Source organism: Acipenser ruthenus, chromosome 25 (assembly GCF_902713425.1).
Source record: "Acipenser ruthenus chromosome 25, fAciRut3.2 maternal haplotype, whole genome shotgun sequence".
NCBI lineage: Eukaryota > Metazoa > Chordata > Actinopteri > Acipenseriformes > Acipenseridae > Acipenser > Acipenser ruthenus.
The window spans coordinates 17,233,978-17,256,586 of NC_081213.1; the positions used below are offsets into that span (position 1 = coordinate 17,233,978).

A 22,609-nucleotide genomic window follows, 5' to 3' on the forward strand; every position below is an offset into this window, starting at 1 on the left:
TTTAATACTGTCTCTAATTTATTTCATAGAACAGGCCAACAAATATGCGATTAAATTGCTGCCAGTAGAAATGTTGTCTCGGTTCTTACACAAACTGCATTCAGCTTGCAGGATTTTCTTGCTAAATCTGTTTTTCTACCCGGACAGAGTTACCGTCGGACACGGACGCCTGAGAAACCGCATATCACGACCCACGCGAGTCCATCCTGTTTGGCGAACTATCGATTATCTGCCTGTGCTAACCAACGGGAAGGAGAGAGAGAGAGAGAGAAAAAAATGACGAATAAATGTCTATGATTATCAATTCTATTGCCTTTTCGGGATCGTTTTGCAATACTGACAATCTTTCTGGATCTGCAGCCTTGCTTCGTGGAAGGATTTTGCATTATCGGAGAGGAGAGGGACCACACAGGTTTGTAAGGAGTGGTTTCTTTTTAAAATTCCTACTAGGCTACATTAAATAAATGGCCTGGACGTAACGTTTGTATAGGAAGGCTGTTTTTGTATCTAATCCACGTCCTTGTTCCTGTGCAGCTCACGTTTCACAGATTACCAGTAATGGAGATTATTCAAATCTGATGACAGTTCCATTTAACCCGAGTAATTGATACTTGTGCCTCGGATGGATCTCAGTCACCACATTATTGTATACAATCAAATATAAACCAAGAAACATGAAATATATTGTAAATGACGTTACGTTTTTGACAGAATACTAGTGTTAGTGAAAATTGAAACGAAATACTCCACTATGTTATTTTCCACAAATTATGTTGTACATTTATAAATTCTACTCGTTTCGTAAGGCATGCATTGCAAAATCGCTCTTTTACATGTGGTACATGAAACAGTAATAAAAAAATTAAAAAAATCCACGTTTACGTGAAGGCCATTTCTAAATTCCTTCCATCTTCTATTCCAGCAGTGTTCCTAGTGACATTATTTAGTTCGCATTTTATACAAAAAGGTCGAATAACGCTGTTCTAGTGTTCTTGTTAGGTCTACAGGAATAGAAAAAAACAGGTTTATAACAAATGGTCTGTAGCCAGGTGGTAATACTAGTATTTGTTTGTAAAATTGTTACATCATAGCAACAGAGACAGTCAGTCAAGCGATTATTGTGATTACGCGTCAAGCGACATAATTTTATTTGCTCTACTGCGACTCCTGCTGGCGTAAGAGTTTTTTTTTTTTTTTTATCGTGATAGCCTGCAATTTCAATATAGCATTTGACCTTATTTTGCTATGAATAGCCAGACAGTTTTCCCAAACCGCAATGTTAAAAAGAATAGTTACAGGAGTTGAACGGAAGCAAAATTGCACACCTGCACACTGATATTTAAATGGCCGTGACACACGTTCTGTAATATGTCATATCTGCATCTCTCTGTTATGCCAGTCTGTCATGATGGGTAAGACATCAGATCTGACACAATTTGATAGTGGTACCGTCGCCCTTCTTACAAAGCAGTCTCCCACAGTGCATCGTAATAAGTAATGGCAAAACCAGGAAGTGAGTGAGTGTGAATGTATGTGTTTGTTTACATTTGTTATCGATGGGGTAACCCATGTGCACAGGTTGGTCAATCGAAGTTGTTAAGGGCAATTCATTGACAGGACCACCAGAGGGCGCTACAAAGTAAAATATGAAAAACTGCAACTGCAATAGCCCAGTCAGTGGCTTGTTTACTGATATTAAAATCCATTCCATCCAGTAACAACTTTATTCAACTGTATTTTATTGTTTGTATGTATTAGCTTTATATTTGCAAAGAACAAATGCAACAGAATTGGTATTGAATAACAGATCACAGTAACCATTCCTGTACACGGAGACTAGTTCACATGCACAGTATATAGAGAGGATTTAAGAAGAGGTCCCTTAACTAGGTAAAGCCACTTTTGCCTATAAACATGCCTGCTTGAACAGTGGCAGACTGGCTCAGCGAGGTGCTGAAAGTGTGTTGCTGTTTTTGTTGTTGTGTGCTTCTAGTGAAGGATCATGGAGCAATCTGAGCAGGCTGCCCCCGAGTCGGGGTCCCAGGAGGTGAACCCCGTCTTCATGCAGCAGCTTCGGGAGCTCGACATCCCAGAGGAAGCAGCCAAGCAGGTGACTGCCATCTTACTGTTGGGATATGAAGCCTCTCAACCTGGATCCTATTGCTGCAAAGCCAGAACTATATAGAAATGTATACCAAGGGCTGAAACCATCCAGGAGGGTTAGACCCATACTAGTTCTGGGACGGACATTGGGGGGTTGACGTTCAAATGTTCTTTCATTTTGAACTAGCTGGATAATAATATAATTTCTACCATATTAGCATATTAAACATGAAGTAAAATAAAATTGGTACCAGGATTGAGCATCAGTTCCTTTGTAAAATCAATGCCAATTCCCCCTCCAATTTGTTCAAAGCAAGTATTTTGAAGGAATTAGAGTTGGGAATTGATTTTACAAAGGAATTGACCCTAACCTTGCCTGCTACCCCTTTATTTTCTGCATTCGTTTTCTTTGCTTGTTTGATCCAGTTATTTGTAATGTACCCCTTTTGATTACAAAAATTGAACCAAATGACAAAAAAAAACAAAAACATCCTTTCTTCTAGTGAAAAGAAAATAGTGGGAATGACTATATATGGACATACAGTAGATTAGTTTGCTTTTTTGAAGGTGTTATCTTTCCAATGCTTCAATCGTTTTCTGCAGTTCTGAGTGGAGTATCTTCTGTAGACCTGTATAGAGGTCTGCAATGTTAAGTTAAGCACTCTCGCCTTGTACTTTGTCATTTTGATGCGTTTACATGGATTTTTCTTTGAGGACAGGTGTCTGTGTATTTGTGAGCTCCCGATTCTGACCTCTGATTTCATGTTGCAGGCTCTTCTGCGCACAAGGAATGTGTCGGCTGAAGAGGCGGCTATGTATTACTTCAACAAGCTGGAGAATGAGGTAGGACCCGTTTCACATTGTGCGCTGTCCTGGTTGGGATCATTAAAACAAGTGCATCATGTAGTCTTTGTAAGGGTTAAGAACCAACATAACCATATGCCCCTTTTTGTTGTATTAGACCCCATCTGAGCTTTACTCTTGTATTCAATGGGATCAGTTTGATCAGCACTTGCTGGGGAATCACAGTGGAATGCATCAACTGCTACTTCATGGTTATCCTGGGATTACCCCTAAAAATAGGTGGTAGATGCAAATCAAGGGGATTCGCCAGAGCTGTGAAATGCTGTAATATGCTGCAGCTGTGGCTTGTCCTGGTGAGGTATAGGCTGATCGCATCGACCCGTATGCTGAACTATGAGATCCCCAAGGACAATCGCATTAATGTATGTAAATAAGGAAACCAGGTTAGATTCATAAGGTTATTGATGTTGCTGTAGTAACACAGATCTTCACAATAAATAAGGGACCACTGATCGTGTGGATTGTGCTAATAAGGAAATGGGTTATCAGCTTATAGAAGCCCATGTTAAAATGCTTTATAAATCTTTTAACATGTTACCATTATAGAGATGCTTCTAAAACAGAGTTTCCATCTGGTATTGATCCCCCGTGAAGCTGAAGTATAGGATGCAGTAATCCAACCCCCTGGTGTGATCGTGCGATACTGCACCTTTCACATCCCTACATTTTGCTGGCTTGCATGTTTATGCTGCAGCAGCTTTTGGAGTACATGTTCCCACTGAGATTCCCTGTAAATATTGCAAGTCATTGCCTTGGTGAAATGCTCCGGGGTGCTGAGTGTGACTCGTGCTGCTCTTGCACAGGAGGAAGGGGATGAAGATCTCTGGTTTAAGATGGTGTTTGTCGTCAACATGGAGCTGTCCATGGGAGTCGGGAAGGTGAGCAACACCGCATTGAATATCTGAAGATACACTGATGCTGTCAGGGCTTAGTCTGTTAAATGCAGTAAGTTAGTCATGTGTACCCCACCCACACTACCTAGACAATGAATTCAATTTGATAAGATGTCATTGTTAATTTATCTTTGTACTTAATCATAGTCTCTTACTCTACATTTGTGCATTAGAAACTAAATAACATGGGATGGGCACACAATGAAACCACATGATTGCCATTGAAAGTCACATTTTCAACATGGATTATTTAGGTAGTGTGGAGGATGCAGTTTGCAGTAGTCTTCGAAATATTTTACAACTGTTCAGATATAAATATTCACATTTATTATCTACCAACAAATAGGAATGCTTACACACACAACTTGAACTTGTGTTTATTATTAATGCAAATAATTTGAGAAATTTAACCTGACTGCTCAAATGTTGGATCGTGATCATTTACCTTGAATGATTTTTGTATTGCATTTTGAATGCTTTCTGCTTTACCTGACCATGTGCTACCCTATCACAGTGCTGTACAGACAGGTTTGATTTTGTTGAAGAAGCAGCAGCTGTAATGTAGCTCTTCTCTAAGGTATGTGCTCTTGTTCAGGTGGCTGCTCAGGTGGGTCATGCTGCGGTAGGGCTGTACCAGGCTCTGCAGGAGAAAAACAGCTGGAGGGAGATGGCATGGAAGTGGGACCAAGCAGGGTAAGTGTGTCTACATCCTGTGTCTCTCCCTGTCCGGCTGCCTGCCTCAGTAAGAGGATTCTTGCATGAGAAGTGAAATAAGATAGGCGTTACTCATGAATATTGCATCTCTGTTCTCTTATCTAATTGTGGCCTCATAAACTGGGCATAGAGAATAGCCAAGCTCATATTGCATGCCAATACAAACAGTGCAAGGCATTAATCAACCAAGACCCACTGAAGGAATATTTAAAATGATGTTGTCCATTTGAACACTATTCTGTTTGCTACATTTTTGCACAGTTTTTAATTGGATTTACCATCAAAAGTAAATTCATTTGTAATAAAAAGAATGGGTGCTGCATTTTTGTATTGTTTCTTCGACAGTTCCACTATATATTAACAGTAACAGTTCAGTCATAGCTTAGCCAACTGGGCACAGCACCACAAGGATCTGGTGGCTTTGGAATTATTTAAATGTTATTTATGACAACAGAAATGAGTTTTTGAAAGCTGGTTTATTTAACTTGATGCTTTATTGAACAGTTCTTGCTGGTCTTATTGGTTGTATTGCGTGTCCTGGTGTATAACAGTATACTTCCCTCCAGGTTCATTCCATCATGATTTCAGTTGACCAGGTTTGTTCTGTCTCGTGGAGGAGTGTTTGGAGCTGGCTGAGTGCAGTCCCCTCACTCTGCCTGTTGTTTCCTGCAGAGCGAAGAAGGTTGTGGTTCAGGGCACGAACATGGCTCACCTGCTGGAGCTGCAGGCCCTGGCCATGAGCCTCAGCCTGCCCACCTACCTGGTGCAGGATGCGGGGAGGACTCAGGTGCGAATCAACCTCAACACATTAGAGTCGTCATTTTGTGCCCCAGTGATATTGTGTTTTTTTCTCTGTGCAAAACAAGAATTGAAAGTGTTTGTAGCTAACCATGCACATCCATCATTACATCGGTCTCAAATGTGCAGTTTTGAAAGAAACATGTTTTAACAAAACATGGTATCTGGTATTTCTCTAGGTAAAAGAAATATTTTTGCAAGCCATGGTTGGCTTGCACTTCCTGGGTCATTTAACCTGGAGAGTAAAATTGTCCCCATCGCTTCACTGGTGTCTTTTTTTTAATACCCAGTCATCTTCCACTATTGACTGACATGGTTTCAGCCAGCAACATTATTTGACACAGCCGAGGTGAAATAGCCCAGCAAGTGCAACCAGATAATCCAAGACTAAGGCATAGAAACCGAGAGCTTCCTTTAACTTAAAGTATTACCAGATCTCGTGTTTTAAAATGAAAATGCATTTGTGCCATAGCACGTGTTTCTTTCAAAACTGCACATTTTAATATCTATGTAGCTACTGGCAGTGCAAAACAGGTACAATTTATGAAATTATTTTGTTGGGTACAGTTACTTTTAAAGATAAACATGCTCATAAATTATTTAGAAATACAACACAGGAATTGTTTTCAAATAAAAACAATTAACTTGTTTTTCCCCTTGAAATTTCAGATGTTTTTTAAATGTGAAAAAACAAGTACTACTTGTAGTAGTATATTGTGCAGTATGTGGCCCCCGGGACCCCCCAAACAAACCCTATTTACAGTGTAGAATTTAGTAGTCTTGCGGATCCATCATCAATGCATTTAAAAGAAAGATTTGAAAACAATGCAAAAGTATTTGAGAATAATGCCATACTCTTATATTACACCTAATTGATGATTTAGGGGGAACTGACACACACCAGAAAATCCTCTTCCAGGCGATCTACAGCAGGGGTTTCAAACTCAGTTCCTGGAGGGCCCGCAGTGTCTTCTGGCTTTCGTTCTACCCAAGCTCTCAGTTACTTAATTGGTCTAATTATTTGATTAACTGGATGCATTTAAAACTTCTCTTCAGGCCTCACAATGTTTCATAGGTAGTGTACCTTGAATCAAGTGCATTTTTAAAACCATCAACTGTAAAACACCTTGAAAAATATTAACTATGTCAAATTCAACAAATAATTAGATCAGTTATGTTAATTGAGATCTTAAGTTGGAATGAAAACCAGAAGACCCTGCGGCCCTCGAGGACTGGAGTTTGATACCTCTGATCTACAGCTACCAAATCTTTAACTGCCTATATTCACAACTGACCCCTTGACTAATACGTAGAACAGAAATCATGTTTTCCAGCCTAGCTTCCTTTTTAGTCTTTCTTTGTTTTTGTGTGTGTGTTTGGTTAGGTTGAGTCTGGATCCCGCACAGTCTTGGCAATCATTGGTGAAGAGGAAATGGTCAACAATGTTTCTGGAAGCCTGAAACTGCTTTGAAAACACTTCTGACCACTGCAGAGGCAAACTGCATCGGCAGAAACGAACAGCAGGGGGCGGTAATGAGTTTCAGCAGGAGCGGCTGGGCATGCGGAGTGTTAACTACAGCCATTTATTTTTCTCTCTTTATCTTTCCGAGTCACTGTCTGGAGGCCATGGGAGGTGCTGCTCAGTCTCACAGAACCTGGTTTAAACCGGGATGTCCTGTTTCATGATATTAAAAAACGTGGCAGCAGGAGAGATCCTGAGCAAGGAGTAATAGTTTCATTAAATGACAAAGAACTGACCCATGACATCACCCCCGACCTCTCAATCCCACAGTGCCCCCCCCAAAAAAATACTGTGACTGCTGTAGAATAAACAGTTACGTTTTAGTATATTATTGGTATTATAATTATTAACCAATATATTATCCTTAATTCAAGTCTAAAGATATTGTGCTTAGTAAGTTAAATCCTGTGGGGGGGAAATAAAAAACAAAATAACTACTTGCCATTTTTCATCCACCCCCAAAAAATATTACAAATAGCAGACACCTTGGTTCTAAAAGAGTCCCTTGTTTCCAAACACCATCTACAGGATACAAACTACTACTGCGCCTACAGAAGGATAAATACTAGTCCCATAGTGTATGGGTTGAAAGCTGTTTCAAGGCCCTACAGTTTTGAAGAGCTACTTAATGTGGCTATATATGGTTCTTTGTTTAAGTGCTTCAAATAGTGACCAATAGCTATACATAAATGCTCCGAGAGCATCGACAGGAAAGTGACACTACCTGTTTAAGTAGAATCGTGTTTCTTTGCTGTGCTTTTCTCCTTGCAGTGCCATCTACAGACACCATTCATGCTTTATCACAGTCGTATTTGATATTTTATGTTTGTAACCAAAGTGTAAAACATGATTAAACATCTACAATTAATATTAAGGGATTTGAGAAATTCAGCTCTGTGAAAAGAAATATAGACTGCATTTAATAAAATAAATAATAATTTCACCCCATCAATAAATGTTGCAAACTCCAAGCCCTATAATAACTTCAATGGTTTCCTTTTCTACTTTTAAAGTGTTGGTGAACATTTTTGGTTTGAAGAAAGTCTTGACTCGGAAATACTGGATTCAAGTCTGTATATTCATTTTTGAGGGGGTTCTGTTTGTCGTGTTTTTGAGATTAAATAAATTCAGGTTGTTATTTATTTATTTATTTTTACATCAATGTATATCTGTCCTGTACAATATGCAGTTTATAATATATAGTAGACCATGATGTTGATGTGATACAACCATCTGATATTTCTTTGTATCATATAGATTGACATTAAGTCACATTTAAGGTTGGCTATGCTGTTTAGTTGTTTAACAATATATTATACAAAATATATATTCTAGTGAGTGCTGATACAATCTGATTTTCACACCACTCTTGGTCAAAACGGCACTGAAGAATTTCAGAGCGGCCAAGCAGTTCCTGGTTCATACCAGAAGGGGGCAACATGTATAGAGAAGAAGTGAAATAGTTAATGTAATCTATAAACACCACATGATTTGTGTGATGTATTTTTTTCCCCCTTCTCCACAGTGAAGCAGGTTGAAACACACACTGTCAAACTTACAATAATGGCTCAAAGGACTGGCTATGAAAAGAGGTTTAAACACCCAGCTGATTTTAGCTGTGAACTTGAGACCACTATAGACGTGTCAATGAAATTGCATTACATTGATTTTTGTTCTGTTAAGGAGTACAACGGCATGTGTCTTTACTTAATGTTGCTGCCTTCAGTGTAGTCAGTGTATTGCTGCCTATGATTACCCCACCCCCTATCGACAGTGCTTCGACTGGTGTATCTATATGTATTGATAAAAGCCTGGCCTGTACGTGTAAAGCATATTCGTAACGTGCAAGAGTTCCAAGTTGTTTTCCATAACGAATATGACTGAGTGGCCGGTAGGAGACGCCACTGTGCTGTAACTGCTCTGTTCAGCGACGTTGATGTGAAGCCGCATTTTTTCCCACTATTACTGAATCTCGCCTGATATATTAGACTGACATGGAATGGAAAATGTCTGCAATAAATTAACTCAAGCAATGCAATAATGATCAAATAATAAACCGCTCATCTTTATGTATTATATTTTATAAAATGAAATAGGCTGCAAACTCACAAAACAATCATATACGATGGCTATAATATTATCTTTAGGATTGCGTAGCTGTTTGTTGTACAAGCTATAAGAGTCATTTAATCTACGTATTATCGAAGACTTGGTATCACGAGTGCGCTAAAACAGTTTTAGTTTATAATTCTTTGTATTCAAATTTGCCAATAAATATTCAATTAATGCACAGATGTAGAAGGTTGTGATTAAGTACAAGATCGAGTAATAGTAAAAGATATGCTAAATTTAGAAAAAACACTTAAAATGGTCTGTCTCATAGTCAGTGACGTGGTCACATTAAAACTATTGTAGGTGTGGTAATTCGATGTATGGAACATTAACCTGTAAAGGCTAGTTCCTGCAAACACGAAGGCATGAGAAAAAAGAAAAAGAAAAAAAAAGTGAAACGTGGCCTTCTCTGGCGGTCGTTTTTACTGTCTGCAATACCTAACGATGCCTGTTTATTATGAGCCCGCTTGGAACAAAGTCAAGAAGAGGATATTTATAAAATGCTTTTGTGGCTATAATATTCTCTTGATATGAAAATACTGTTTTATTTTCGGGTTTTTAATAGCAGACCAGTAAGTCAATATAGCTAAAAGGGGGCGGGGCGCTGGCGCTTCTCTCTGCTCCTGAAGATATTGTAGGAGTTTTTAGAAGGACAATCAATTCCATTTTAACAACAGACCACAAGCCCCCTTTACAATGTAGGTCCTACTTGAGCCGAATTGCTGTGCCCATATTTCCATAACGGGTAAAGGATGACGGTGCTTGAAAACACACTGAAGGGCCATAAAACCAGATGGCGGATATGCCTGCCCTTGGCGCCAGACTGGTAAATACTGAAGTTATGCAATACCTCAAACATTTCAAAAATGCATATAAACCGCTTGACACAAGTGCGTTACTGCCCACGGTTATAGTATGGGATATGTGCATTTCAAATAAAATTGTATTTATTGGATTGATTAATTAATGAATCCCCATCAAAGTGATACATTTTATAGTGTATTGGACTAGCCCTCATCGTGTGTTTAGAAACGGTTTAGCTTGATAAAACTTGACTTGCTTGTGACTGAATACGAAACACCTATAGTGATGTTGCATTGCTGTAATTCGTCTAATAGAATGGGAAGGTTTACATATACATTACACTCCATCTGCCATAAAAATGTGATTATTATACTCTGAAAAGATAACACAGTGTAGTCGTTCCCTGGGAGAAACAATTTAAGCAACCCCTTTCCTGTGATTGCCGCAGAGCCTTTGTGATTTAACTTTCGGTATGCAGCCAGTTCAAAACGGAACAATGGAGGTATTGAGACTAGCCTCGCTTTCGTTTAGTTGCTGGGAGACGCAGAAAAGGTCGATCAGGGAAGAGATTACTCATGTGTTCCAGTCTGGGACAAAGGTCATCCTTTCAACGCACGCAGTACGCTTCTGGAACATTCTTACTGAGGAAGATGGGTAGGGACGAGAGAGATCACCGTGCATAGGTTTATGTTACAAAGAGAAGACAAAAGCGTCTCACAGTTAATAGTAGTATAAATGTGGTTATTATAGGGGGGAGGTTATATTCTGTATGGTAGATAGTGGAAATGGAGTTGGCAGTTTTCTAAATAAGCTTGGTTTATGCATAAACCTTGAAATCGTTTTTCTGTCGATGTAATCGTGTGAAGCAGCCCAATGAATACACATTTTAACAAAAATGTAAGCTGAATCTGGTTGCATGTGCTGGAGATATGCTCAGATTTCTTGCTGCTGCGACACTGCAATGTGGAGGAATTCTCAGCGTGTGATTAGGTGGTAGCGCAGCCAGGAGGAAGCATGAGCGGAGAAGAGCACACAGGAAGGACACGAACAAAGGATGTTAAAAAAGAGGAAATTGTAATTTTCTATACTACAGACTAATATAATATATTAACCTCTGCCTCCATCCGTCCTCGGTGCAGTATTACAGTGCACCAGAATTGTTTATTTCCAAAGTTTTTTTTTTTTAACAGACCTCCGATTATATTACCGTCGTTTGCCTATGCAATGTGTTCACACACACATAACCTTTAACATAATGGCTCTCAGGAAGTCATTGCCGGTGGCATACTGGATTTTACAGTAAATGATGCACATTAAAGGTGGCTTTTATTGCTTACCACACACAGCACTTTGACAAAGGCTTATTTGGGATACAACGAAAACTTGCGCTTGAATGCAGTTAGGCAAAAGATCCATTATATATATATATATATATATATATATATATATATATATATATATATATATATATATATATAGGAAATCAAAAACCTATCGAGTATTACCAACCAAATGCCATTTTTTGTAACCAAAATGACCGTGTGTTTTTCCACTGCTACTTTCTAAAATGTGCATTCGTCGGTTTTTGATTTTGGATAAAGTTGCCAATGTGGTCAATACATATTAAAATATATAGGGGTGGCGCAGTAGTACGTGCTGTTTCGCATGCGTGCCTGTCTGCCTGCCACGCCGCATGTCCTGACGTACCTAACCGGAATTTATTGCATGGCAGCTTTTCCTAAACAAACACCCAAGAGGTGCGCCAAGCAATTTCTGATCTGTATCAGCCCCTCTGAGTTTGGTAAACGCTATACCATCACCCCCCATTACATCAATGTATCTCTAAATTATGTTATCAGTGTGTGTGTATGTATATATATATATATATATATATATATATATATATATATATATATATATATATATACACACACACACACTATTTTTAATAAGTAAACATATTTCTTTGAAAGCAAGACGGTCGAGAAATATCCAGATATAGGTGCAGCATTCTGTAAAATGTTAGGGAAACATAAAGACAAATGTCTGTAATCATTCAGCAAATCAGAACCTTTCATTCACGCAGCTTGTTTCGAAGATGGTGTTATTTCAGGAGACATTTTTAAATGTCATTATTTTGTAAACTATGAATAATGCATGAATGCTTGTGACCAAGACTGCATTAAATGTATTTCAGTTACAAGTATCAGTCCTGTTTAAAAGTATTAAATATAAATTGTGTTTCTGATGTAGCTCTTCTCTCGTTTACACGCAATCCTCATGTAAATAGTGCACCACAAAAGCAACACTATCCCAAATGTGTTGCTAGTTAGCGTAAGCTTGTTTTTAAATTAGACATTTTATCCAACTTTAAAATATCCACCACAATCCATTTTTTTAATTTGTCAATATAAGCACTCCCGTACAGGTCTAATCGTATGTAGCTATAATGTATAAAGCTATCGAAAACACAAGATACCCTCCATCAGTCGTCAACAATTCTGATAAATATCAAAACAGCCCGAGGCAACGATTCTACACACACATACAAACCTTTATTTCCCATGGCAGCCAGTACTAACAATAACAAATACAATACCGTTACTCATAAATACCTGATGTATACATCTGCATGACAGCCTGAATTTAACATACAGTATGTGTACAAACATAAGAGAGAGAGACAAACACACCAAAGACCATAAATTATCTGGCCTCAGTAATAGATATGTATTTATTCGAACATTTCTGTTTTGCGGTGAAAAATAATAAAAAACACACATTTTCCAACACTTATAGTTTGTCACATGTGGAATGAGTCACTCTGCTCAAAATATAACTGGGATGGGCATTCGTTGTAGTTCGATCCCCCCAAGCGTCAATGGAACACAATGATTGGGTAACCACCACTATACGACGGCACTGGGCTCTGGTGTGCAAAAATCCTGTCAATAACAGGGCCATTTTTTTCAGTGCAAGGTATTCCAAAATGTTGTTATTACGTGTTCCAACTACGCGCATTTTAATTGCCAAACGCAAGTTTTGTTTAAACCTCGAGGAATAATTAATAATTTAAACAAACTCCCACCTCTGTTTCAAAAACATACATTTCAACTCGTCGCCTATTTACCATCCGCTTTTATTTACATTAAATCACGGTGCTGCTATTTATTTAGTAAATGTATCTTAAATGTTAAGTAGCGCTAGAAAACACCGAAGGAAACCATTTTGCTTACACTTCGCTGGCGCTAGAACATAACTTATCCGTTAATAAAATACATAAATATTATCCTGCTATTTTTATGCTGCCGACAAAATCTCCAGAAAGCGCGAGCCCCACAACACCGACGTTACATTAACAGTCAATCACCGTCTGCGTGTTCCAGTTATGACGGGGTGGAATTTCGTCCAATAGCCATTCAGTTCGCCTTTCTCTTTGCTTTCAGCCAGCCCCTGCCGCCCACCTCTTTAGAACCCCGTCGACTACAACAAGGCTTGGCTTTCCCGGACGCCATCTTGCGCACAAAACAAAATTGTACATAGAAGAAAAAAAAACCTCTCGCGTATCTTCAACAACCAAACCGAGAGAAAAAAAACCCTCAAAAAACACAAAAATGAAACCACCAAATGTACATTATGATACATATAAACCATCTAAATCGTGTTCTCGTCGTTGCTCATTTTTTATCCAGCTTTGTAACGCTATACACACACATACACATGTCACGTCCTTCGCTCGGCTTTCATTTCTTTGAGTGAGAGATAATTTCGTAAAACCGGGGAAGTTCTCTCTCCAGCGGGAGACTGCCCTGAAGGCCAGACAACACTGTCCACCAATCCCTTTATCAGCCTTGCTTAATCGACACCCTCTCTTCCAATCAGATCTATGGACAGGCGGAGCTAACCCTATTCCTACTGGTGTAGCCCCTGCTTGGAAGCCCAGGAGAACCCGTGGCGAGGGGTGTTGTATAAGATGTGTCACTTTGGCAACGTAGCGTCTTTTGCTGGAAGGTGCGTAGGCTATATATATATATATATATACACACACACACACACACACACGTTTTAAGAAATCACGTTCTCTTAGAAGCTCCAGAAATAAAAAATAAGTTCACCTTCGCGAATACAATGTATATATACATATGTATATTTTAATGAACGCATTTTCCCCTCCTGATTCTCCATATCAATTCCGTTTCAATCCCAACTACGTTTACTTATCTGCCTCTCCTCTCTCTGAGTGAAGCAAGCTGCTGAATTGTCAACCCCTGGTTCAAGACAGTCTCCTCACCCTTGGGGTGGGGGAGAGACGGCCTGATCCTCCAATCAGTTTTCGGCGTTTGAGTTTCAGATATTGAATGACACCTATGTGTCGAATGATATATGAGAAGGCGGGTTTATGGGTAAGCCTCCCACGGGTGAGCCCCTGCCGCGGTGCCCGGGAATCCCCGTGTGTTGGTGTGTGTCAGTAATGTTGGATCCCGCGGTTGGTGCCGGTTAGGAGGGGGATGGGCGGCACTGCGAATCTTGGAGGAGCTCAGAGAGAATCAGAGCCTGTGTAACTTCACATAGAGTAGTACATCTCCCCTTATAAACACCGGTTATAAAGCATGTAAACAACATTATAAACGGATTTAAACACTAGGCTCAAAATTAGAGAGGCTAAGGGATCGCTGGGCCAGATATAGGACTGTGAATACAACTCCCCCCCCCGCACATGGGACATTGAGAAGGGAATCGCCACACCGGACCAAGGAGCGCACTTTCCTGGGTACGGTTTTTAGGAAATACCGTGGCTCTGGCAAGGGCCCTTTTCTACGGTCTTCTCTGGATGTTGGATTGTTTTTAAACTTAGGAAAGAAAAACAAGTGGATATAAAGTTTGAACTGGGGTGGAGAGGCCTGAAAAGGTGAGTGTATGTTATTACGATAAGGTTTTTAGAAGCATTTTTAAGGTTTTTGTGTCTTGGGGTGTATGCTACGTTAGCGCGTATTTTTTTCAAAACAGTTACCCATAAACAAAATAAATAGGTGCTATATGGGTTACTTATTGGCTTGCTCAATTTTGTATTTGTACACTGAAGTGAGAATTTAAAGTTTTTCACAGGGCTTTATGTTATGCTGTGCTTATTGATAATGTAAACAATGCGCCCTATTATTCTACTTTTAACTGATAAATAGCTCTCGTTTCATAATGCAGTGCATTTAATCTGTTTGAAAGGCTTAACACGTTTATTGCAAAGATTCACAGCTGATTTTTAGGTTGGCTATGGTTGTTTCTTTACTGGGACCTACTACATAGGGTTCCAAGTTTGCAATACATTTTAAACAATCAAACAACACTAATTATTATAGTTGGCAATAACAGCATGTTTAGAGTGGGTTGTAGTGTTGTCATGTAAGTAATCTACTGTGGAAACCGTTTAAAAAGGCCATACTGATTACTGAACTGTGCACAGCAAACGCATTGAAAATGCTAGTGTTAATTATGAGTAACCTTAACTTTCTTGGACACATTTATTTCGTTACCCACATTGCTGTGTGGCATTTCGCCTTGGGTGGAAAACAATCCCAATGAACTCGAACGCTTTATTCCAAGATAACGTCACTTTTTTTTTTTTTTTTTTTTAATTTGTGTTTTTCTTTACGCTATTCCCAGGTTAACCTGGGTATTAAAACTACAAGCCCTCCTTATTAATAAACAATAGTTTTTTTTGTATACCCTAAGTGTTTTAAATATCCAATGTGGTTTTATTTTTTAATTAAACTGTATTTGAACTGTACTGTGCTTAAAATAGAGCACTGTCCCCATTGATTTTCGTTTTAGAGTAACGTGGATAGATGGTTGCTATTTGTGAAGAGCTGTTTCCTTTTAGCCTCCATTTTTTATTTCAACAACAAGTGAGATGAAATGAAGAGAGGGAGGTCGGGCCTGTGGCAGCACTGCAGAGCCAACAGGAGCCAGACATGTATTTCCAGAAAACTAGACTGTGGAGATCACATTTTATACTGGCTGCAACAGGAAAAAGAATATTACACACGATTCTACCATAGCAGTGCAGAACAAACGTTTTAGGATTGAATACAGAATATGTTGTTTTAACCAGTAATGGGAGCTTGCTTTATACCTTGGTTTTATTTAATAAAACCATTGTCATTCTATATTTGGGGATTTAGCTTGTCCTAACATGGGCACCCTTTTCTAGCTGACAGCTGTTTATATAAAAACACCCTAAATTTGTAGGCTTTGGAAGTGGGTTTTGACCTTATGACCAAGTTCAAGTTTCCCCAAATAAATATATCCTAGAAAATGAGCAGCTGTAATAGCAATAATGAAGCTCTATATTTACAATTTTGAAGCAGTGCTGGTTCGAATGATTAATCAATGACAAAGGTGTCTCAGAACACATTTTTATTTAGCTGCCTGGAGACAAAAACAGACACATTCCACAGTGTTCAAGCACATTATTATTGTTATTATTAGGACTAATGGCAACAGTCAGTCTTTTACTGTGTCTGTCTTTATTTTCAATTTTCCCATTAAGTTGTTAAAACTACATGTTTTCTTTGGTGTGATTTACATCACTATGTTTGAGTTCCATGAAGATGAGTAGGTGTGGGGAATCGTAGATAATGAGGAAGCTGAGATTTGTTATTTAACTGCCCTGGGAAATCTCACTAGCTGCAGACATGGTGTGTTGGTCATGTGCTAAACACCTCCTCCATTAACAGGAAAGGAAAGAAGACACTTTTTTTTCTTTCAGTATGTACAACCTATTAATCAGTCCATTTTTTTAAAAGTGGTGTTGTTTTCATTAGATTTAGGCTCCATAGTCCTCAAAGGATCCAGTATGTAGTACAACATTTGAACTAATCAAAGTCTTACCTTTTGCAGGTCATTTTATAGGTATTATAATGTGAAATAAAGACTTCCATTTACACTGCTGTACTGGAAAATGACTGCATCAGTAGGCCTAAGGTTATGTGACCAGGCAGGTCAGGGGAAGGCCTAAGTTGTATTTTACTCTAATTCTCTAATCAACCGTCTGGAGTGTTCCCATAGCAGGACCGGAATGGATCTCGAGGGCCGGAATTGAGTACCAATGCCCATAGATCATCATTTAGTATTGAAGGCATTAGCTATCGACCAATTTACTTATTGAATAACCAATTGTTAATAGTATAACTATACGAGAATGTTTAAAATACATTATATTTTGGTCATTACAAAGTGGCATGGCTCTCCTAGATTATAGAATTATCTATCTTCACAGTAAAACTAGCAACAAATATTTTTGATGAGCACCCTCACTTGGGCTTCTGTTGGAATGCATGGTTGTAAGCACAATAATACCTTTCTTTTATAGATGCAAATACCAAACTACAGGGCTTGAAATTGGAGATTGACCTGCTAATCTGAGCTGAAGCATTTATGACTCTTGGTCCCCTGTGTGGATTCATCTGTCATTTAAAAGAGAGCGAGGACGAGAGTAGAAGAATTGAATAGATTGAATCTGTGCTTTTTTCATGATACAATTTCAGTACAGTTGAGCTCTGAGTAAAAGCATTGGCGAGGCTTGCGCCCCAGTCATCCAGACTCGAATCAACCTTTCCATTCACTTCTTTGTCAAATGATTTTAAAATGCTGTGTAATGTTCGTAGTGAAAGAGAAACACCCAGGCATATTCCTTGGCAGCAAATACTTAATGATTTTAATTACGACACATTCTGCTTTCTGCTGTAAATGGCTGCCCTTGCACAGCACATACACATTTCTTTCTGCTGCCCATTCTCTTTAATTTAAGATTAAGAGTGTATCTGTGTTTGTTCACATCTATCAAAGTATAAATCACTTGCAGGTTTGATGCCAAATGGTCATTCTAAATGAAAACCTAAATTGATTGTGTCTTTTGTGCATATACCAAACCTATGCATCTGAATGGTGTATTATACTGTATATCTACAATATTCTCCATATTGAGGAAAACTAACTACCAAACTAACCAGACAGCATGATCTTAAAGTGGAGATTAACTGACACTTAGGAACTATATTCCACTGAGAAGTAGGATATTTTAGTATTGAACAGACAATACAGCAGCTATGCTAATATTTTACTAAGCAATTTGAAATGGGGGGGGGGGAAAAATCCCATACTAAACAGAACTATAAAAACAAAAAGGCTTGCAAAATGTAGTCATTAATAAGCAGCTTTTGAAAACTCCTCAGGACCAGAATTAGCCATCTTATACTCCTTTCACACAGACAAGTTACGACTGCTCCGAACCGGGACTGATGCAGCATTTTGGTCTGTGTGAATTGCCTGTACCGTCACAGAGCAGTCATATTTTATGCCGTTTCGGAACCATTTAAACTCCTGTGTGACAGGCTATGCCTGAACTGGCGCGCTATAGTGGCCGTGGATTGAAAGTCAACATCCCACGTGACTATACTGGACGTGTTGGGTATTTTTGTCGTTTGGTGTTACACGCTTTCAGGTAGTAGGCTAATTTGAGTCTGGAATAAGTTAAGGAATTGTTAACTTTATGTGCTGAAGAGGAGGTGACTGCACAAATTAGAAGTGCGGTGTATGATGCTGTAATTTATGGGAGAATCGCCGTTGCCATGAAAACGAGCTACGGGTTTGAAAATTATACCCGCATGATCCCTTTGAAAAGTGTTATGATGGTATTATACCGACATAGATTGCGTCATTTCGTGCTGTGTGAATGGGTATTTTAAATAACTTTTTAAACGTCTCGGAGACAGCTCCGTAGCGGCATTTGTGTGTGAAAAGGCTTTAGATAACTTAAAATATCAATGCTACATTCAGTTAAATTGTTTGCATGTTTACAAAGCCTGGATGTAAAAAAACATGTTATCTGAATGTATCACAGTTTTAAGGTTGTCCTCCCTGATGCCAACAGTTTTTTCAGAAATCTGATGGCCTTGTCATTTTTAGTTTATATTTTGTATATATTCTTTCTGTTCGGTTGGTAATTGAGGGATCATTTAAGTTTTTATTGGTCTTTTTTTTTGGGGGGGGGGGGGAGGGTATAGTGTGATAGTGTCTTTCTTTTTCTTTTAAACACTTTTAACATACAGAATAATGTAGTCCACGCTTATGATGACCCTACAATAGGTGTGTGTGCATTGGTTACATTTGAACGGCAGGTATTTGGAGCAGCAGTTGTTTTAAACCCTAAGAGAACTCTCTGGAAATGAGAATACAGAAAACTAGCTGTAGGCTTTAAGGCCTTAAGAGTAGGCCTGGATCGCAATGTCTTTATGGTACTGCTATTAGATCGCCTTGGAGTGCTATCTTTTCAGTTTTACCTCCAGTTCTTTTAGCAGAATGCAAGATTCTCGGTAGTACACCACTATTTATTTGGTGCATGCAACATCGCAATTAAGGGTTTGGACGTGGTCAGGACAGTATGTTGCACAAATGAAGTTCCTTTCTTATAAAATGTACATGGATATTGGATGCTGCAGATTCCATTATGCAAGTGTTTATTTGCAGCCTGCATCATGTGTACTGAAAGTCCTTGACTTTGACCAGCTCTCTCTGCTGTTTCACGTCTGGTTGGTGTATTGCATGTCATATTGTGAAGAAAAACTGGTTATTAACTATATGGTATTGCTATGATTTAACTGTTTGTTGACTTGATGTGATAATGCCCAAGGGTGAAAGCCTTGCAAGCTTTCACAGAAACAAACATACATTCAAACAAAAAATCTGTGAAAACAGTATGTGTAGTGGGAATGCAGCTTTTCCACATCATAATGTGTGTGTGTGTGTGTGTGCGTGTGTGCGCAGTTTTCTGTTGTTGCTGCTTATGACTTCCGTAGCTCAGTCTGCATAATTTGGCCTGTTAGCTGCATAGTAATTAAATAAACTCCAGGCTGGGTCTACAATGATGCGTTCCCAAACTTCCTCTTCTACTTATAAAAAACTGAAAATGTCTCTGGTACCAGTGTTTTCACTGATCATATCAACCTGTCTGGCACACTCTACATGGTGAACACAACATTTGTATTGGGTTTGCCTATAATCTGACGTTAAACCTTTTTTTTTTTTTTCCTGCCTATAACTGTTTTTCTGTATTTAAAATGGCTACCTTTTTCCTGATTAAAACATCTGGGATGACACAGCTTATGTGAGTATATAGAAAGCTGACACTTGGATCATTTGTTTAGTTGAAAAAGCACAGACGCGCAGTCATGTGTCAGTTTTTGGGCATATTTAGTCTGCTTTTGCATTATACTAGTGTATGTCGGCCCCTTACAAAAACAAATAGAAAAAGATGTTGTCTGTGTTCATCATGTTGAAATACAATATATAGAATATCCCGCTTTCTTGATTAGAACTACGTTGCTTATTTAGGGATTACCTCTTGCAAAACATTTTTAAAACAAGAAAATAGATTTAAACAAGCCTTGGTGTTGTGCTTTGTCTGGGTGTATTTAAAACCTGATATGAATGTTGTAATCCCCAAGTAGGCCTCTTGGTAGATCTTTAAAGAGTTTTCAGATCAGGGAAGGTTTGCAGGTAATATGGCTATGGTTAGGAGCCAGAAAAACAGGTTTAGAAGTGATGAAGAAAGTATTGAGATTTTAGGAGGTGGGGAAGTGCATGGAGTAATGGAACTGTAACAGCTGCTGATTACCATACAGAGAAAAGGAGAGAAATCAGCAAGTTTTTTAGGCAGCGTGCAGAACCTCTGAACCTGAAAGAGTTTTGTGAGGGATACAATGTGGTGTGTGGAGCAGGGAGCTGGCACATTTCCATGAGAAAGAGTCAGGATTCCTGCACAGCTCAGAGACAGAGAGGGGGAGGGGAAGTGAAATGCACTGCTAATGTGTGGAAAAACAACCCATTCATTGCTAAAAGTATCTTTCTAAATGAAGTTGGTGTATTTGGGTGCTGATAATACAGTTTGTTATAAAATATGTTTAGTACAGAAAATGAATATAAATTAGATTTTGTGAATATTAAAGACAAAGTTGTAACCTTAACACACCTTAGGAAATACCAGGTTTTATGAGTTGCGTAATGAGATGGCTTGTAAAATATTTTCTAACAGCTTTTGCAATTGGGCGGGCGGGGTAAACTCTGTGGCATACAAAGAATACTATTATAAAGCATAGGGGTTTTGTTTTGTTCCCAATGATTTTATATAGGGCACCTCTACAATAATGATTCCCTAGACTGTAGCCTAGAGAGCTGAGTCTAGCGCGTCTACTTTCAATAACAGGAAAAACCTAGTTTGTTTATTTATTTATTTATTTGGGGTGGGCAACGATATGAAAATTGTATATATCGATATTGAAGTCTTCCAAAACCCAGAAATACAAAAACACAATTAAAATATGAAACGTATGTAGATAAGATAATTGCATATGAAAAGCAATAACTTACTTTAACTTGGTGGTGCTTTGCTTCACAATATCCATGGAGAAAAACAAAGTTTACTATTCCGTCATCAGCCACTTCAAAACTGAAATATTCCTATACTTCACTGCCTGCTCACAGACTTTGTAGCCAATCCAGCAGTAATTGAATCTTCAGCTGTTGCGTGTAAATGCTGACTCACGACACCTCTAAAAGTATGAAGTACGGCGTCATGCCGAATTTTGCATTATTTTGATGTTTTCAAAATGCATCTCATTTATAATACCGAAAGTTCACATTTTAGTGGAAGTAATCACACAGACAAAATGCAATGCACCTCTGACGCATGCGCATATCTCACGATATGTAAATTATCTATCGTATTAAAATATTGATATTGGTGCCCACCCGTAATATTTATAAAAACTTTTGTGTGCTTCTTTGCCAGGTTACCCAACAATGGTTTGCTGATTTAAGAGACAATGGTGGCTAGGAGCCCACCGAGTTACAATGAATCATCCTAAATGAGAAGCATAGCCCACTTGATGGCAAGATGACATTTACCTTTATGGCTCCTTGTCTTGGGATCCATTCAGCCATCTTCTAGAGGTGACATGGTAATTGTAATATTTAAGTACATCTATATGTGTTACAGATACTCCTGACTAAAATGTGTACTACTTTTAGATAGGACAGTGTAGTCTAATCATTGGTTCTTTAAAGTGGAACAGTCTCAGTTCAAATATTCCAAAATGGTACAGTTTTAAATTTCCTTTAATTAATGTAAAGTGTTTTGCAGTGTAAAAGAAGTAGGGTAGACTGGGGTGATGCAGTAATTGTTACAGTACAGCACATTTTGTTTATATCTGTGAACTCATGAATAACTGATTTTTTGAAGCATAGAATTGAGAAGATCTACAAACAAAGCAATGTGTAATTCTGTGCATTTCTCTCCCGTAGATTTTAGTGCATAGAAAAACTAATGAAAACACAGATGTTTGGCCTGTAAATTGAAACAACTGACAGTCATCTTTTCCCATTCAGTTTAGAGTTTGTGTCTAAATGTTAGTTTCTCAGAGTTATGTTTTAGAATACAAAATGGATATGGCCATCTTAATTCTGTTAAAAAATAAAATAAATAAATAAACATAAGAGCTGGCTAAAATTCCTGGAAAGAGCCTGGTCTGTGAAATAAAAAAAAGAAATACTTAACCTTTCATAGAATTTCATGCTCTTGTGTTCTTTAGACAGAAGCTGTTTTAAACCACATGATTATGGGTGTTCTACAAGTGCGTGTACTCTGTGATAGAGGAGGAAATGGCTGAATGAGCCTTATCTGTGAAATGACTAACAATATTGCCCTCTAAACACCTGAGCAGTGAGTCATAGTTTAGAAACCACTATG

General features: G+C 38.5%; 2 protein-coding genes across 6 annotated transcripts in view; both read left to right on the forward strand.

Annotated features, from left to right (window-relative positions):
* Positions 1-184: 184 nt before the first annotated feature.
* On the forward strand, positions 185-8,040 carry LOC117413717 (probable peptidyl-tRNA hydrolase 2). 2 transcript variants are annotated; one of them, XM_034022998.3, is made up of 7 exons: positions 185-412; positions 1,994-2,110; positions 2,875-2,946; positions 3,774-3,845; positions 4,456-4,553; positions 5,247-5,361; positions 6,757-8,040. In XM_034022998.3, the coding sequence occupies exons 2-7, from the start codon at positions 2,003-2,005 to the stop codon at positions 6,841-6,843; spliced, it is 552 nt and encodes a 183-aa protein (XP_033878889.1). In that variant the 5' UTR covers positions 185-412; positions 1,994-2,002; the 3' UTR covers positions 6,844-8,040. The 2 variants fall into 2 exon arrangements, with proteins under 2 accessions (XP_033878889.1, XP_033878888.1); XM_034022997.3 differs by having other exon boundaries at positions 190-412; positions 3,771-3,845.
* A 6,159-nt stretch (positions 8,041-14,199) lies between these two features.
* Positions 14,200-22,609, forward strand: part of LOC117414030 (histone-lysine N-methyltransferase SETD5-like) — a 50,559-nt gene continuing 42,149 nt past the window's right edge. For 2 of the 4 annotated variants that reach the window (XM_058999449.1, XM_058999448.1), the window contains exon 1: positions 14,200-14,719. The gene's annotated coding sequence lies outside the window, so the exon portion shown is untranslated. Of the gene's footprint in view, positions 14,720-21,652; positions 21,822-22,609 lie in introns of all 4 variants that reach the window. The other 2 variants (XM_034023635.3, XM_058999446.1) reach the window with 2 other exon arrangements.

Excerpts from the sequence above, each read along its gene's own strand:
- LOC117413717 (XM_034022997.3), top strand. The coding sequence starts at position 2,003 with ATGGAGCAATCTGAGCAGGCTGCCCCCGAGTCGGGGTCCCAGGAGGTG. Across the intron at positions 2,111-2,874 it reads CAGAGGAAGCAGCCAAGCAG|GCTCTTCTGCGCACAAGGAA; the intron begins GTGACTGCCATC and ends TTCATGTTGCAG. Across the intron at positions 3,846-4,455 it reads TGTCCATGGGAGTCGGGAAG|GTGGCTGCTCAGGTGGGTCA; the intron begins GTGAGCAACACC and ends GCTCTTGTTCAG.